Source organism: Amia ocellicauda, chromosome 2, assembly GCF_036373705.1.
Source record: "Amia ocellicauda isolate fAmiCal2 chromosome 2, fAmiCal2.hap1, whole genome shotgun sequence".
Lineage (NCBI taxonomy): Eukaryota > Metazoa > Chordata > Actinopteri > Amiiformes > Amiidae > Amia > Amia ocellicauda.
The window spans coordinates 5329401-5345368 of record NC_089851.1 but is presented as its reverse complement, the minus strand read 5'-3'; the positions used below and the strand labels follow the sequence as shown (position 1 = coordinate 5345368).

General features: G+C 40.6%; 1 protein-coding gene across 1 annotated transcript in view; it reads right to left on the bottom strand.

Moving 5' to 3' along the window:
* Positions 1–8774: 8774 nt before the first annotated feature.
* The window catches only part of acvr2ba (activin A receptor type 2Ba), a 46299-nt gene continuing 39105 nt past the window's right edge, over positions 8775–15968 (bottom strand). Inside the window, exons 2-11 of the mRNA XM_066716637.1 lie at positions 15622–15829; positions 15159–15265; positions 13909–14060; positions 13058–13201; positions 12629–12772; positions 11598–11746; positions 9997–10111; positions 9730–9868; positions 9330–9460; positions 8775–9039 (exon numbers count right to left, since the gene is read on the bottom strand). Coding sequence (XP_066572734.1) covers positions 8845–9039; positions 9330–9460; positions 9730–9868; positions 9997–10111; positions 11598–11746; positions 12629–12772; positions 13058–13201; positions 13909–14060; positions 15159–15265; positions 15622–15829 — 1484 coding nt within the window. The 3' untranslated portion in view covers positions 8775–8844. The remainder of the gene's footprint in view (positions 9040–9329; positions 9461–9729; positions 9869–9996; positions 10112–11597; positions 11747–12628; positions 12773–13057; positions 13202–13908; positions 14061–15158; positions 15266–15621; positions 15830–15968) is intronic.

Here is a 15968-nt window from a genome sequence, read left to right as displayed (position 1 = left end):
GCTGCACCACGAATATCGGAGTCTTTGCTGCATAGATTCTCAAAACCTTGTCTATGGATTGTCAAGGTTGAATTCTTCTGACAAAATTCAATTTTCAAACTTGCAGATTATAAACATTGAATGAGAACTGACCTCAGACCTACACACTCATTCATACAGACACACACAATCCCCGGGTTCTCGCATGCAGCCTTTAAACATCATTTATGTTCATCAGTCACACTCAGATAAAGCTTTTAGACTTGTACGTTATTGCGATTGAATCATATGGTAATTTTCTATTGAATCTGTGAATATAAACAAAGATCTGTCCTTATTTGGGGTATTTCTACTTTGTGTTTATGTCTGGAATCTGAATCATGCAGGGACACGCACAGTGCAAAATAGTATTAACATGAATTGGAAATTAAATGTATTGAGTATAAAGAACTCAATAGAATGCTCGTAAATTGATAATCTCATTCTATACATAAATAATAGGTAAAGCTAGAGTTATGTCCTTATTGGAATTTTTGAATGTGGCAAAATGTTTTAATTAAAGCGATCCTCTATTTCTGAACGGACCAGTCACTCAGAAACACTGATCACAGACAATTCATGAATCTTTACGGTGTAAACCATGTGTACTACAACACAACACAGCTACAAGTGATCAAGAAAGTACAACCACATTCAGCAAGGGACACATACAATATCCCCTATACACACACACACAAAACATGAACACAAAAAACTACCCAGACACACATTTGCAGAGGCCGCTGCAAGCTCAGTTCCTACTTGCCTCCACATGTATTCTCTCCATTGCTCCTCCACAGTTGCCCCAGCTGCCACCTGCCCTCACCTCCACTCACCTGCCCCTGGAGGCCTGGCTCCAGCCACCCACCGCTCCCCACCGCCCCCCGGGGGCTCTGAGCTGAACCGTTAGGCCCCAGTCCAGGCCCTCCTGTAGGACACCAGGCAGTCTGCCGCCGGGCCAGTCATAAAATCCCTCATTATCATCACACGGCACTTGAGTAAAAGCTTTAGCCAAGTTCAGCCCGAGTTACAAAGGACAGACGTGTAGTTGTCACTTCTACTTTATCGCTGCATTAGCAGTCGGTTCGGACCGCATCGATCAATTTATTTAAATAATTAAATCAACTCCTTAAAAATAGAGACGTTCATTCCGGGCAGGCTGCTGTCGGTTCGATGATCCTTACAGTAAGTGAGGTTTAGCATCATTCTTTAAACTATGAATATTTTTCAATACAGAAGATTGGCAATAACGCTTCTTTAATCTTTTCATGAAGTCTCAAGGTCATGAAAGGGAGACTTAACAACCAAAATGTGTCCCAGTTTGTGAAGGAAAGCAGCTCCTAGTAAAATGATTTCACATGCCCAATCACTGGTACAACAACAATCACAGATAAAACCGCCACATGACAGTGCCGTATTACAACAATACCAATACACTTGAGTGAGAAAGTGTGTAACGTATTCCTAGGGCAGAGCGATACATGACTGGACAGAGATTGTTGAATGGTTTATCAGTATTTTATTGTTTATTTTCATATACAAAAAGATAAACTTGAAATAATCCTTTCTAGTATTTTTTTCCCTAACCATTGGGGTGTAGTTGCTTCACACCGGGCAAATACTACATTCATACTGGTTTATTCTGGCACCCAGTGTAGAGAGCTGAAACAACAACACCCCAAAACTAGTCAAATCTAATTCAAACTCTCGATACTCAGTTCTAAAATTACCACAGTAAAAATGAACAATAATCCACTGCAAATTAATGAACTATGTTACAATGATCGTTCAAAAAATGTCCTCATTTTATAACGGCGATACAATGGTTGGTTGTTTTTCCAGGGCATTTCATATATATATGTATATATATATAAAACTTTTTTTGTTTAGTTTTGTTTTTTTTATACATACTCTTCAGTCCAAAAAAAGGGGTTACAGCAACAAGCTTAACTCTCTGTATACATTTTTTTTTTTTTTTTTGTCTTTTACAGGGTACTTTTTAGTATATTTATGTTAAAATCAGTAGTACAAGCCATCTCTGTTCTACAATTTAGCTACAATAGTGAAATATAACCTACAACATTTACATTTCACATATCCTGGTATAGAAACAGCACTTGAGTATGACCACCAGACAAAGAAAACCCTCTCTTTTTTTATTCTTCCTCCTTTCCCCGCCCTCCCCCCAAGGAAGTAATTTTGGAATTAAACACGTGCCAATTCACACTGAATTCTCCTTTTTAAATCGAACATTAAACATTGAAAACCATGGTTAAATTACTTATTGGAAAGTTCGTGTTTTTATTTATACAGCGATAGTGAGAGTGTTTATATATGTATACACATACATATACACACAATTAAGCCATTGTTTTATGAACTCTGTAGTGTTGACATAATTCGCCAGCAAGGAAATGGTATTGTGTATAACTCGAGCAGGTAGGAAAGCGAAGAGTAACAAGCAAGACTTCAGTAACCATCTTCCTCGGGAGAACGAGGATATTTTGACATTTCTTGAGCCGTTGGCATTCATAGTCCATAGTATTCCCACTAAGGGAGGTCTTAATACTTCTTGAGCTAGGGCTGCGGAGAGCCCAGGTAGTCAATCAAGTTTGACACATAACCTGAACACTGATCTGGGAAACAAAACAAAACCAAACATGAGGTAATGATTATATAAAACTATAATGGTACGGAGCTTCACCCCCCCCTGCCCCCCATGAACACACAACCCCTGCACAAACTCAACAGAGAAGGGGCTGAAGTGTGTTTAACGTCTGGTTAAGGCAAGAAGTCTCATAATAAATAAGAGCTTAAAAATATCGTAGTATAAAAAAATACATATTTAAATACTAATACTGAAATTAAAGAAAGCTTTAGCAGCAGATGCTAAAGCGTTGAAATCTCCCTTCTACACCAAATTTAGCCTTGCCGGAATGCACAACGACACTTTCAGAATCTATTTAATACTTTTGAACTCTATTTTCATCATTGTCCAAATAGTTAATACTTCGCTATGGGGAGATTTTCCTATGTAGCAGCACCGTCATTCTTTACTTTAAAAAACTGATTTAAAGTCATCTATGAACTCTTAAAACTGTTGCTACCATTTCATAATTCAAAATAAAGTATTTGGAATATTAAACGCAAACAAAATAAGAACATTAGTGTTCATGGTCACTGAACACCACTGAAACTCATCCATTATAGTTCCTTGTATTTTATTTTAAAGGGTTTGTCACAGCTTAATGGTTTGGAGAACGTGATCGAACACAAAGCAGATAAATGTTACATACATGACCTACAGAGAACCTTATCAGCCTCAACCATCCCATTTTATTCTGCCATGGTATCACGGTTGCAGACACTGGTATGTTTTATCTTTATGTAAACCAAAACAGAAAGAAGAGAAAGAGAAGTCACTTGAAACATTATAGCACAATACCATTTCGTTGCATGTAATAACAGTGGAGGGATTCCTAAAAAGAGAGAGGTTTCTAACTTGTCACAGGGTTCATTAGACACGTTACACTAGTACAAAGAGGTTTCCTGTTTGTGTTTATAGTGTACATTTTGTGGTATCAAGGAGTATCCAGCTAGCAACACTGTTTCACATGAGGTTTGAGGTAATTGGTTCCTGAAATACCTGGATCTCTGACTGCATCCAGAAATTACAGCTGGCCACATATTTAAAATTTTATTTATAAACTTTTTTTTGTCTTTTTTTTTTTTTTTTGTCGGGTACTGCAACACAAACAATAGGGCTCACAGCAGTTGCTTTAACAGAATTGAAGAAAAAAGAAAAAGGCACAACATCAGAACACCCCTTTAATTCTGCCAGAAAGCCTCGTCTGTTTTTATAGATAGACAGACGTATAGATATTTTAAATAATGATGTACTGATGCCACACACATCTGATCTCCTGGGCCGACTCTGGGACTTCACTTTGTGATTACGCATCAGAAACTCATCATGGTTCGTCTCTGTAATCTATTGGATTACTACATTAAAGCTAATACATCCATTTGGAAAATCTGAAGGTGATCTTTGTTTTAAAAATGATTCTAAACAAGATTAACTATTTCTTAAATGCCTGTCCTGGCCGTTTATAAGTGATTCAGGAAATGGAAGAGCAACAAAAATGCTTGTCAGATATTTTTCTGTGCCCCCCCCCCCAAGACCAATTTGCAATTCATTCTCATCAGCTTGGCACCTTAATTATTAAAATATCATAACGGAGGCATAAAAACTAGCACACATGATGCGAGAAGTTCCACTGGATAAAATAAGCCAGCATGTAATACGAATCCAAGAGCGCTTGTATAAGTATTGCATATTTTTCAAAATCTAAACTGCATTCAATATAATACTGACCAACTGACTTTAATGTGAAACATGATTCCTTTCCAGGTCTTCACTGACTTCATTAAAAAAAAAACTATTTAACAAAGTTGTGCTACAATGTAAAAGTCCTCAAATTAATCTCTTCCTTGGTACTTCACTGCCAGTCATCACCCCACACCACACACAACTGAACGCTAAATTGTATTCAACACAAATATTATTCCATTGAGTACACTTAACATAAAATACCTTTATTCTGTCAATTTCATAGCAAACCGAAAGAATACCATTCCAATCTGAAAAGCTCCTACTTATAAAACGATGGACAAAAGATTACACCTGGTTTAAGAAACTAGTGGAAAGCATTTTTGTTCTTGTACTAAAAATCAAAATTCGTCATTTTGGCGAGATTCATTTCCCAACAGGCTCTCCATTGATATTTTATGTTATTTGGAAAGGGTCTGTAAACATTTACAAAACCACACACTGTAGGCGGTGCGCAGAGTAGCAACAGACAACCTCTCGCACACTTTCTGAATTCGTTAATCATTTCCTGGATGTCGCAAGTCGTCGGCCACTCCATTGGCATCGGCTAAGAACGTATTTCATGTCATAATTTGGTTGATTCATAGATTGTCTACTCTCGATATTCCCATGTGCTGGCAGTAGTCAGTACCTAAAACAAACAGGCTTAAAGTTAATTAAACCAGTTAATCTATCAAGGGCCTAAACTGAAAACAAGCACGATGTAGAATGTCCTACCCTACAAAAAGCAATGAAGAACAACTTTGGTTAGCTTCCGTCTAAGTGGCCAATAGCTTGCTTAGCATCCGAAGCATCGTTAGATAATTTGAGTTAGGTTCTGCTTTCAAAGGCATTTTAGTATACGAGACGAACCAGTTCTGCGTGGACTGAGTTGAGCAAATGAAGCTTAAACCAAACAAAGAGAAGGTCAAATAAAATCAACCACGACGCCCCCACTCCTATCACTTAACTCTTCAATAACAGGACCACAAGCATATCAAAGACCTACGGACTTTGTGCCGAATGACTACCTTTAGGTTTGACAGCACAGCACAGCATATCTTGGTCTTTAGAAACACGATTTGGTTGATTGCTTTAGGACCATTTACAGTACCTAAGAATTAATTTTGTTTAACCTGAAAACAGACAAATTATACATGCCTTAAAACTATTGCTGTTGATATTGCTTGCTACATTGCTTGCCAAGTCCTTCTGTACCCGAGTGCAAGTACAACACAAAACCATCCTCTCTCTTTATTATGTCCTCTCGAGACCTTTTGGAGATTATTCATCAGGACACAAATCGGGGTTGAATGGAAAGATTAAGTGAAGGTCAAAAGGGTCCCGTACCCAAAAATCTGAAATCGATTCAACGATTCCAATTAACCGACTTGAAACGGACAACCGTCCAAGTGAGTCAACGGACTTGTGGAGATATCTGTATCTGAAGCAAACTGCCCTACAAACACGGCACCTTGAGTCCATTTTCATTTCATTTCCAGGTCGTACGTGGAAGAGACAAAATGGCGTACCTTTTCAGAGTCTGAAACCTGTCTACCCATTTCACACTGCACTTCAAACTCCGGTCCAACGGTGCCGGATAGATCGCTCGCCCGCCGGTCTTGTTAAATCGTCACTACTAACACCGATGCATGATTCAAGACAATAAAAAATAAAAAGCCCAAAGTCACATTTGTGTACCTTCTTCACGGAGAGCATCAGCACTCATCATTTCAGTCCGTATGGTTCCAATTACACAGAGGTCTGACACTGCAAGTAGAAAAGTGAAACCTCTAGATAATATATGGCACCATGAACAATAACTTAAAGCTCTTAGGAGGGAATATTATTTTGAAAAAGCAACTGCTGTAAAGTATCCTTTAGTCGATGTGTGAAGAAAACGCTGAAACAGAGCACATAAGCAGGGACACTAAACCTTTCACTTCATCTCCATAAATCCAAAGATGCACTACATTTCAATATAAATATAACTATGCTTAAGATACTTAAAATATTATAAACAGCTCCAGTCTGGAATACTTTGATTTTCAGAGACATTTATATACCAAGTGAATGCTTTCCAATCCGGCATCCAAAAAGGAAATGACAAAGGAGGGACAACCCTACTTTGTCCATGTCGACAGCCATGCAAACAAGGTTATTCTTTGAGTATTTTCATCGGACAGATTACTTTCCATATACAAGATTTTTGAAGAACAGAAAACAAATCTCTACTTTGTACAAAACCAATCGGACAGTTAATTCTTTCAACTGTACGCGCCAGTGTCTGTTTCTAGAATATTATTGTTGAAACAAATTAGGCAAAAGTTCGTATACATTTAGTTACAGATGTAAAAGTGTCGGGGGCGGGGGGAAGGTTTATTGTCCCTGTATGTAACAGACAAAAATAGTAGATGTGGAAACAGCCAGATCAGATCACGAATAATGCCCAGGTACTTTATATAGGCAGTATTCTACAACTGTACACAGTTATTTACATTATGTTTTATCTTTTGTTTTATACAACATAAAATGGTAGCACTTCCTAAAAGATTTTGGAACTTTATTTTTTCTCAAAACTCCCTTGTCATAAAAGCCAACGTACATTAAAATATACTTACTACAAGACAACACAACTAACAAAATATATAATAAAACTGATACACGTAGAAAAAATCTGAGGTATTTCTGGTTTGAGGTGGTCTGTGGTCATGAACTTTATAGTTTGTCGTGTTTTTTTTTTTTTTTTTTTTTTTTTTTTTTTTTTTCTTACCTCGGAAGCCACGTAATTTCGGTTTGTGTGTGTTTGCATGTGTATGCGTTATCTTCTGAATGTTGCATGTTTTGCAAAAAAAAAGAAAAGAAAAATAATAAAATTATATATATATATTTATATATATATATATATAAATTCATCTTTGAGTTGAAACAGCAGCATTAGGGACATTCACTGACTGTAAGAAGTTATGGCATACTTAAATATGTTATAATATATAAAGAATATGCACCACTTTAAGACAAAATTAATCCTTGTGGTTTGAGTAAGGAGAAAGAGTTGCCACTCACAACCTCTGAAACCTGAATTTAAAGTAAACTACTCATCCAGCCCGTTACTCTATGTGAACCTCACTACAAAGCAGGGCCTCTGTGTTCATAGCTCAGTTTGGCCCAGTTAGGTGAAACCACAGGGACCTCGCGAGGTGGATGGACAAAAATCCTCTCCCCCCAAAATCTCCCGTGGACTGAGTCCGGTCTCAAATGAAAGGATGTTCCGGGCCCTTTGCTCCTGCTGTCCCAAAGTTACACCGATTAAATAAAGAAACTTGGACACGTCAAATAAGATCGTCGATCAAGTCCATAATAACTTACATAGACTGTGTATCATAGACCTAACCAAACACATACACGCACACATACACGCCAATATACAAGACACACGAACGCACATCCGTATTCCTTCACCATGGTCTTCCTCCGTCTTTTGCTTGGGCACCTACCACTCGAGTCTCTGCCGTGAACCTCGGCAACGTCGGCCTTTTAAGTGACTTTTGAACGATGTCTGATGAGCCCGCCCTCCCGCGCCCGCCCCGCCGTCAGCCCCGCCCACCGAGTGGATGTGCTGGCCCTCTCCTTACGTAAATGGTTGCGGTTGACAACATCCCCGCCTCACAAGCGCTGCCCCATGAGACCGGTTACCTGAGAAGTAGTTCCGTACCTAACAAAATGTTTTATTTTTTGTCCAGATGCTGCAAAGTCCCACCTCAACGTTTTGCTGTGTTCGCTATTCTTTTTGTTTTCTTTCCTTTTACCCCCTCTGAAAAAAATGCTTAACCAACCCCCTCGTAGATACCAGTCTGCTTATAAAAAAAATATAGTCCTGTTGCCATCTTTTCTTCCGTCCCCCTCCGTGTTCTAGTGACACCCGTTAGTTTCCGTAAAAGACACGTTTACCGTTATTCTGTTAAGCACTCGCTTTCAGCAAAAAAAAAAAAAAAAAGGAATAGAAAAAGAATAATCCCTTGAGGAAGGTAAATTGTGTGTAACAGTCTTAAGTTTCCTCCAAGGTTTTGCAGCATTGTTTTGTCGTCCCAGATGGTATATGGTTTGTTTTTGTCACAGACAATCCTGTCTAGAGAGACAGAACTTAGGAATAAACAGAAAAAAAGAAAAGAAAATGACTGAAATGAAATCATTGAGGTACCTGCACCTTTCTCAGCATTCATAAGTCGGCACCTGAATGCGCTTGAGATGTCCATTTAGCTTGTTTTTGTTTCTTTTTCCTCTCTCGGAAAAAAAAATACAGTAGAGAAGTGTGCTGGTAATATTGATTCAATCCAAAATAATAATTAATTAAAAAAAAAAAAAGTCAGGATAAAATAGCAGCTGCATTCATGTTTTTTTTTTTTCCACTGTTTTCTGAAATCCACCGAGTCTGGAAAGACGAGGGTTTGACGGACTCAGATACTGGACTCTTTGGGTGGCAAGTCCACATTGGTGACCGAGGTCACCATTGAGACCAGGCAGTCCGAGGTAGTGCCGTTCGTCAGTCTCCGGATCTGCGAGATGCGCTCCTCGACACACCCTGCTGACAGACGGGCCTCCGCGTCGTGGTCCCAGCATTCCTCGATCGTCTCGCACATCTGGGCCAATCCCTGCGGGGGCGGGGAAAGGAGACAGTCATCAGAGCAGCACCAGACACTTTGAGAAGACCTGCTGCTTCAGTCTGGAGTGACTGGACAGCCTCACAGATGTACTTTGAACCCGGCAATTTTAATACACTGGGCATGAATCTCTGACGAAAGGAATGATTAAATTCTCGCCAGCACTTACAGCTGCCTTCGTAATTCCTCATAGTTTTATAAAAGCAACACCATCCAGGTGAAAAGGCTACATGAAATCTAAAACAATTGACTTCATATATAAATACAGTAAGGACACGTACAGCGTGTTTGAGCCAGCAGTCCTTCAATATGGGCCTCATCTTTTTGTGGACAACCACTTCCTGTAAATCCTCCAGGGACGGGTGTTGGCCGATCTCCTCCTCGAACGGCAACATATACTCATCAACAGGGCCTGAAAGACAAGGAGAGGCGGTTACGGCACGTCCCTCGCCTGCGGACATTTTGATTTGATCTCCTATCGAATGAGCTGGACAAGTCAAACACCTCAAGAAATGAAGTTGAGTTCACATGATCCACCGCGTCACTCCACTAAAACTAGACCATACAGGAATATATTGTAGACCTAACCACGGAGGCCAGGTCTGCCCAACACCCACCAGCTCAGGATGCACATGCAATTAACACAGTCCAAAGTAAAAGCCCGATATCTGTGCGTCTCACCGTCAGCAGCTTTGCACCGTGTTGCCAGCTCCCACAGCACGAGGCCCACAGCGTACATGTCTATTCTCAGAAAGGCGTCTCGCTGGAAATTAATGGCCCCCTCTAACACCTCAGGGGCCATGTATCTCCTCGTTCCCACCTAAAGAAACACACAATAAGGATTTTAAAGTTCACTCAACATGTGTCCGTACAATACATATCTGTACAGACGTAGGATTTGGACCAGCGGAGAACCGTATGACACTGAAGATGGCCGACGTGACGTACCTGACCGTGCGTGTCACCTGGGGGCTTCCCAGGCTCAAACCGGACCGCGAGTCCAAAATCTCCTATTACAGCCGTCAGGTCATTCTTCAGCATCACATTCTTACTCTTGAAGTCCCTGTGAAGTGTTTGGAAAAGAAAAATAGGTCTGATTAAAACAAACGGGACATTTCAGAGATCATATGGTCAATTCAAAAGCTACAATTTTATTCTGTATTGCTATGAGTTCAGAGTATGTTCAGAGCATCTGCGAAGGAAATATTTGTACAGAATAAAAAGCAAAACTCTTGAGCATCTCAATGATTTAAGGATTGAACAGCGTTTATCCAGGGATGTAAACAAGTGTAGAATATCTAAGAATAATAAGAAAATCTGTTGCATCCTATAAACATTGTTAATAGAAAATCGGTCATCTGTTTTTTAAGTATAATTATTACAGCATCAAATTAGTCGTCTACATCTGCATGAAATATTAATCAAAAGAAAAAGCTTTTAACTACTGAATCTTATTGACTCTCAGTGAAAACAAATACTCATCTGGAGGAGGGAGAGAGATTAGGCAATCGATTGTTTATCATAGACTGAAATCAATGGAAATTACACAAAGTTTAGGTTACCTTGCTTTTTCTTCTTTTTGGCAGGGACTTACATACATCGCAGGCTCTATATTAGAGAACCATTTCATGTGAATACGTGAGGAAGAGTCCGTTCGTTAGAGCCAAGTGAGTGGCGACCAGGTAACGCCAGGAAAAACTGAACTAAATAAAGGACAGCTCGACAGAGGCGGGCCGCAGCACAGCGTGCTGAAAGTGACGCACAAAGAGCTCAGTGATGTGATTACAGACTCTTCCAGCGATTGATGAATATGGGGGAAATATGCAGTCAATTGAAAGAGCTCATCCAGCATTGACCGACCTCAGTGCTCCGGTCACACATTATCGGAAGGCCGTTCGGGTGACTATGATTGTTTGTGCTCATGCAGTCAGGAAGGCTGTAGAAAGTGTACTGTGTACCTCTTACAACAACAGTTTGTTCCCATCATTCTCAAAAACAGAAGAATCCCACAGAAGCAAACCTAAAAATTATATTCAAACTTTTGCAGCTGGACAAATTGGGTGAATAAATACTCCATGAACTGCACATGGTTTTACTTTAAACCCATTTTACAGGAGACACCAGGATTTAGATCCCCACTAGAGGGCAGTAGCCATCAATAAAAATGTCTGCAGAAAACATGCATTGTTGATGACCAGATGTGTTTTCTGGAGAAAAATGATACTATTAGTTCTGTACAAGTTTTGTAAGACATATCTGTAGTTCATTAATCTAAAGTGCATATTTGTTAAATAGTTACAAAGGCTCGCACAGCTGTATTATCGCAATTGAAGACAATAGCAGCAACACAATCCCTAGATTTTGCCGGTTTTCCACAACGTTCTCATGTTTTGGCTAATGGATAATGTTCGACCACAGGACCGGAAGGCGTCACATTTTGGTTCTGTTTGGCTTAATAGTAAATTAACTCAAGCCTCTTAGCCTCCATATATATTAAATAATGGAAGAACAAAGTATATTTGCTGTATCTATCAATTAAGACAAGTTACCTGTGTGCAATGGCAGGCTTGGGACCCTCTCCTTTGTACCGAGGCACATCCTCGTGGAGGTAGGCCAGCCCGCGGGCCATGGTCTCCGCGATATGACACATCTCGTTCCAGCTCACCACGTTGCCTTTCAGGAAGTCCGTCAGCGAGCCCTGCAGACCAATTTAAAGGCTTGTCATTAACCGAGACACACGCGACGAAGAGGTCTCAATCATTATAATTCAGCTGCTTCCATCAGGTTACCACAGGTCAGAAAGTGTACTTTTCCACAGCCACTGTCAGAAGAGAGAAGTGCACTTGGTCAAGGAATTCAAGTTGACCACCCTGCGTATCAACTGGCACCAGGAACAGACGTGAAGCTGGGATAAGAGTTTGTTTGGAAAAAAAAGGATTTTGATTTGAACGAAGCCAGGGAGTATACAAAAAAATCCTTGAACCTTTAAAACATGTCACTGTATTTACAGCAGAGAACCCACTGCAGATTCCTTTACTAAGGGGGTGAAAACTGTATATAAACAGCATATATAGAAAGCATTCAATGGATTCTACAGTATGCATAAATACAATAGTAAAATGAGGAAAAATAGCTCACCAAAGCTCCTTTTATTATCATTCATGTCTTCCTTTCAAAGACGGTAGAGAATTTGTGGATTTTTCCCCATAAGTACCCACGAAGCAATTATGCATTTAATTGAATGTTTTTCACTAAACAAATTAGTACTGAAGAAAAAATGCAGAAAAACAATTAAATTGATTTCCAAGACATGACTAATGACATGAAAACATATACACTGGCAGAGGCTGTGCGTTTCAATGTCACAGGTACTGGCAAACGCATACAAATCTGAGATGCAGTCGCTCTCGGCACCGCGGCTGGACGAGACAAATGTTTATCCACTGATTCGCATAAACGACAACACATTTGTGAATATGTAAACCCGTAGAACAACAACAATCTCATCTCTAACCTCTCTGGAGCGGTGCACACTACTCTTTGCACACTAAATCGAATGGCATCTCTGTGGTCTCCTCACCTTCTCATGAAACTCCGTGATGAGCCACAGCTCCATCTCCAGGTTTGTCCCTCGCTTCTCCGCCGCAATGTAGCGGAGCAGGTTGTCGTGCTTCATCCCCGGCGTCACGAAGATGTCGCGCTCGTTCTGCCAAGACTGCTTGTCCTGCGGGCAGAGAGAGAGGGGCGTTTGTACAAATCTGAATTTGTACAAATCTCTTGGAGGGGGGGAAATATAACCAGGTGATAACGGTCACAACATTGTTAGGACACGCACATGCAATACATAGGTCACGTCATGTGCTACGTTCACAAAATTCATTACACTGCCACAGTTTATCATCTTAAAGTGTATAGGTCAAAAATGCACAATTAACAACTATATTCATGAATAAATTGTCACACACTTCACAGTCCTTGAAAAGAAACGCATAAGTTCGGGTCTATGTACCTGAATGGGGAAGATCTTCACAGCCACGTATTCGTTCATGAGCTGAGCCTTCCACACGCAGCCAAAGCGCCCCCTAGCTTTAATCTCTAGTAACTGTAATGGTTTCAGGCCTACCAGAGGCGAAGGGGGGGGCAGACCTGGATCCTGAGGAGGATGGAGAAGGGAAAAAAAAAAAAAGATCAGACTGGAAAAAAATCTCAGCTTCTTTTCAGTGAATACGCATTTCATCACCTTGATTAAAAACTTTCGGAGTTATATTTAAAACAAAAACAAAACATGCATCCAGTTCTGCTATGGAAAATGTCATTCATCGGTGCCTCTGTTTCGTATTGAACAATCGTGATCGTTTCTGAAGTTTCGCGGGGCTTTGAGAGAAGACAATGGCTGCCGTGCATCATCTTCTCGCCTACGCCAATGACACCACTCCAGAGAGAGGCTGTGACATGCCTTTCTGTGCACTGAAGGAGTACAAGAGCACAGCTGACTCAAAATATTCTCTTCACATTGATCTTTAAAAACATTCAGCCCTGTTTCTTAAGGTCTATAAAGAAGCCTATCAAAGAGACGGCTCTGCAGTAACAAGATAAAGAAGGAAAAATCACTGATGGTGGTGCTGAAGTCACAACAGGTGGTGTGGTGGACAGACTGGCAACAAAACAGACAAAACAATGCCACCGGATTATGATGAGTGGCATCTCCCTGAAAGATGTATATTCCCCACGTCAAATACGTGTCCGCCCAGCTTCTCGACTCTACACAAGAAGCGGTGCATCGATGGTTGAAGACAACCACAAAACAGACGGCTGACGCTCAGCGGATCAGCGGAGGAAAGCGCCCACATTTCGACTCACCTCATTGAGGTCGACGTGGCCATACGGAGGTTTGCGGTGGCGATACATCCAGAAGGCCAGCAGCATGGCCATGGACAGGACCGTGACCGGAAGCAGGGAGTACACCAGGATGTTGAGCAGCGACGGCGTCGGAGGAGGGGGCTCGATGTTCACTGAAACGAGCAGAAAAACGTACGTTTCGTTAGATGGAGATGGTGCAGGGAGGAATGGCAGAAATCACATTCCATTACTATTCTAGAAGCTAGAGGAGGAGGAGGAGAAAAAGGCAGAAACAGCTTCAGAAAAAATTGTGGGAGAGAAGCTGGAAGACAACGATCATTTTGGTCTCAAAAACAAAATACATGTTCAAATTAAGACTCCGTAAACATAGCATAAACATTGTTACTATTTACATTTCATGATGAGGTAAAATGGAAAGGGTTTGAAAGGGTGTGTGGCAAGCAATCCTTTTATGCATGTTCTTAGAAGACTGCCTGGGAGAAATGTCTGTGAACGTGACTTGGTATATTTTTAGTGCTATCAAGTTTAATGGTCTGTAACATTCATGGAAGGGGGATGGGTGTGAACAGAAAGAAAGGTCTAAGTGCTTATTACGGAACTAAACAAAAAAAGTTACATTTCTAAAAGGCATGGAAACGCTAAATTACATAAATTGTTTATAGAGTCAGATCAATAACAGTGCTGTGCAGATGTCTGTGCCGTTTGTCAATAACTCTGTTGTGGATTGATCCTGGACAGGTCCCTGGTTGTGTATGATAAATAATGCAATAAAATATCAAAAAGGGCCACAATAGGCAGAAAATCCTGTTGAAACTAATGGTTGAGTTTCATTGTCCTGAATAGTATAAGAAAGCCAAATTAAAACTGTATTTGCAGAGAACTACAAAAACAAACCTCTTCTCCCTGCACTGCTTAGTATTTCAACAAAGACATTTAAAATTATTATTAGGAAGAAAATTCAATATAGCCAACTGCAGCGAGGAACCTTTTCTGTCAGTTGTGTTTAATCCTTAAACATTTGTCAAGTTAGCAAGTATGGCAAGACTGCTAATGCAGAAGATGAAAGATCCACAAATACAGCATTCAAATTCAAATTCAAATTGCTGGAAAAAAAATAATAATCTCAAAATGTTTTGCAGACCTCCTCTGCGGCATTTTAAAATAAAATGATACGTCATAATGCGTTATACATTAATGAGGGACGAAAAGGCAGACTATGGATTCCGAATCAAGAAAAAACTAAATCTCACCACTTGCAGTTACGTCGGGTAAATGGATGAATTTCTCATTGCAGTAGTTCCCCTCACAGCAGCAGAAAAAGACTTGGGGGTTTTCCTCGGTGGCGACGCACTCTTGTCTGTTAAAATACAACAAAATACATTTAAAACCGCTGGTAATTCCTGGGGAAAGACAGCACATCATACCTGTAGAGAATGACAGGTCATGAATACTGAAGAGAGCCGCGTTTTGACTCGCAGGTGTCCAAAAATGACAACTGACTCATGTGACATTGCACAGATGCAGAAAGACAGCCTTTGTGGTCGATTCAAAGATATCCTTCACATTGCGCATTAGAGTTTGGATTTGTTTTGCCTTAAAACCAACACACGGAGAAACAGAAGTCCTAGAAGAGCCAAGACTGAAGAAAAGTCCCAAAAGCTCTCCGACAGACTGAAGCGGTTCTTAGAAGTCGACGGGCACAACCACCCTGACCTGTCGTAGCAGTTGAAGTCGTCCAACCAGCAGCCCTTCTTCACCAGCTCGATGGTGCCCGAGTTATTGCGCCAGGAAGCATAGCAGTGCAGCCGCTTGTCCTTCTCGCCCTCGCAGCGCTCCACGCCACTCTGGTTCGTCTTCTCCAGCTCCCAGTTGGCGTTGTAGAAGATGCACTCTCTGGTCTCCGCCTCCCCATGGCCTGGCCCTGAGAAGGGAAGAGGAGAAAGTGAAGTATTAGGAGGTGCATGAAGCAGGGGAAGAGATTTTCCATTTGCCAAGGTTGTCAATTTTACACATCTACATATGCATCGATGACCCACATTTTGTCCTCAGTATAGACACTA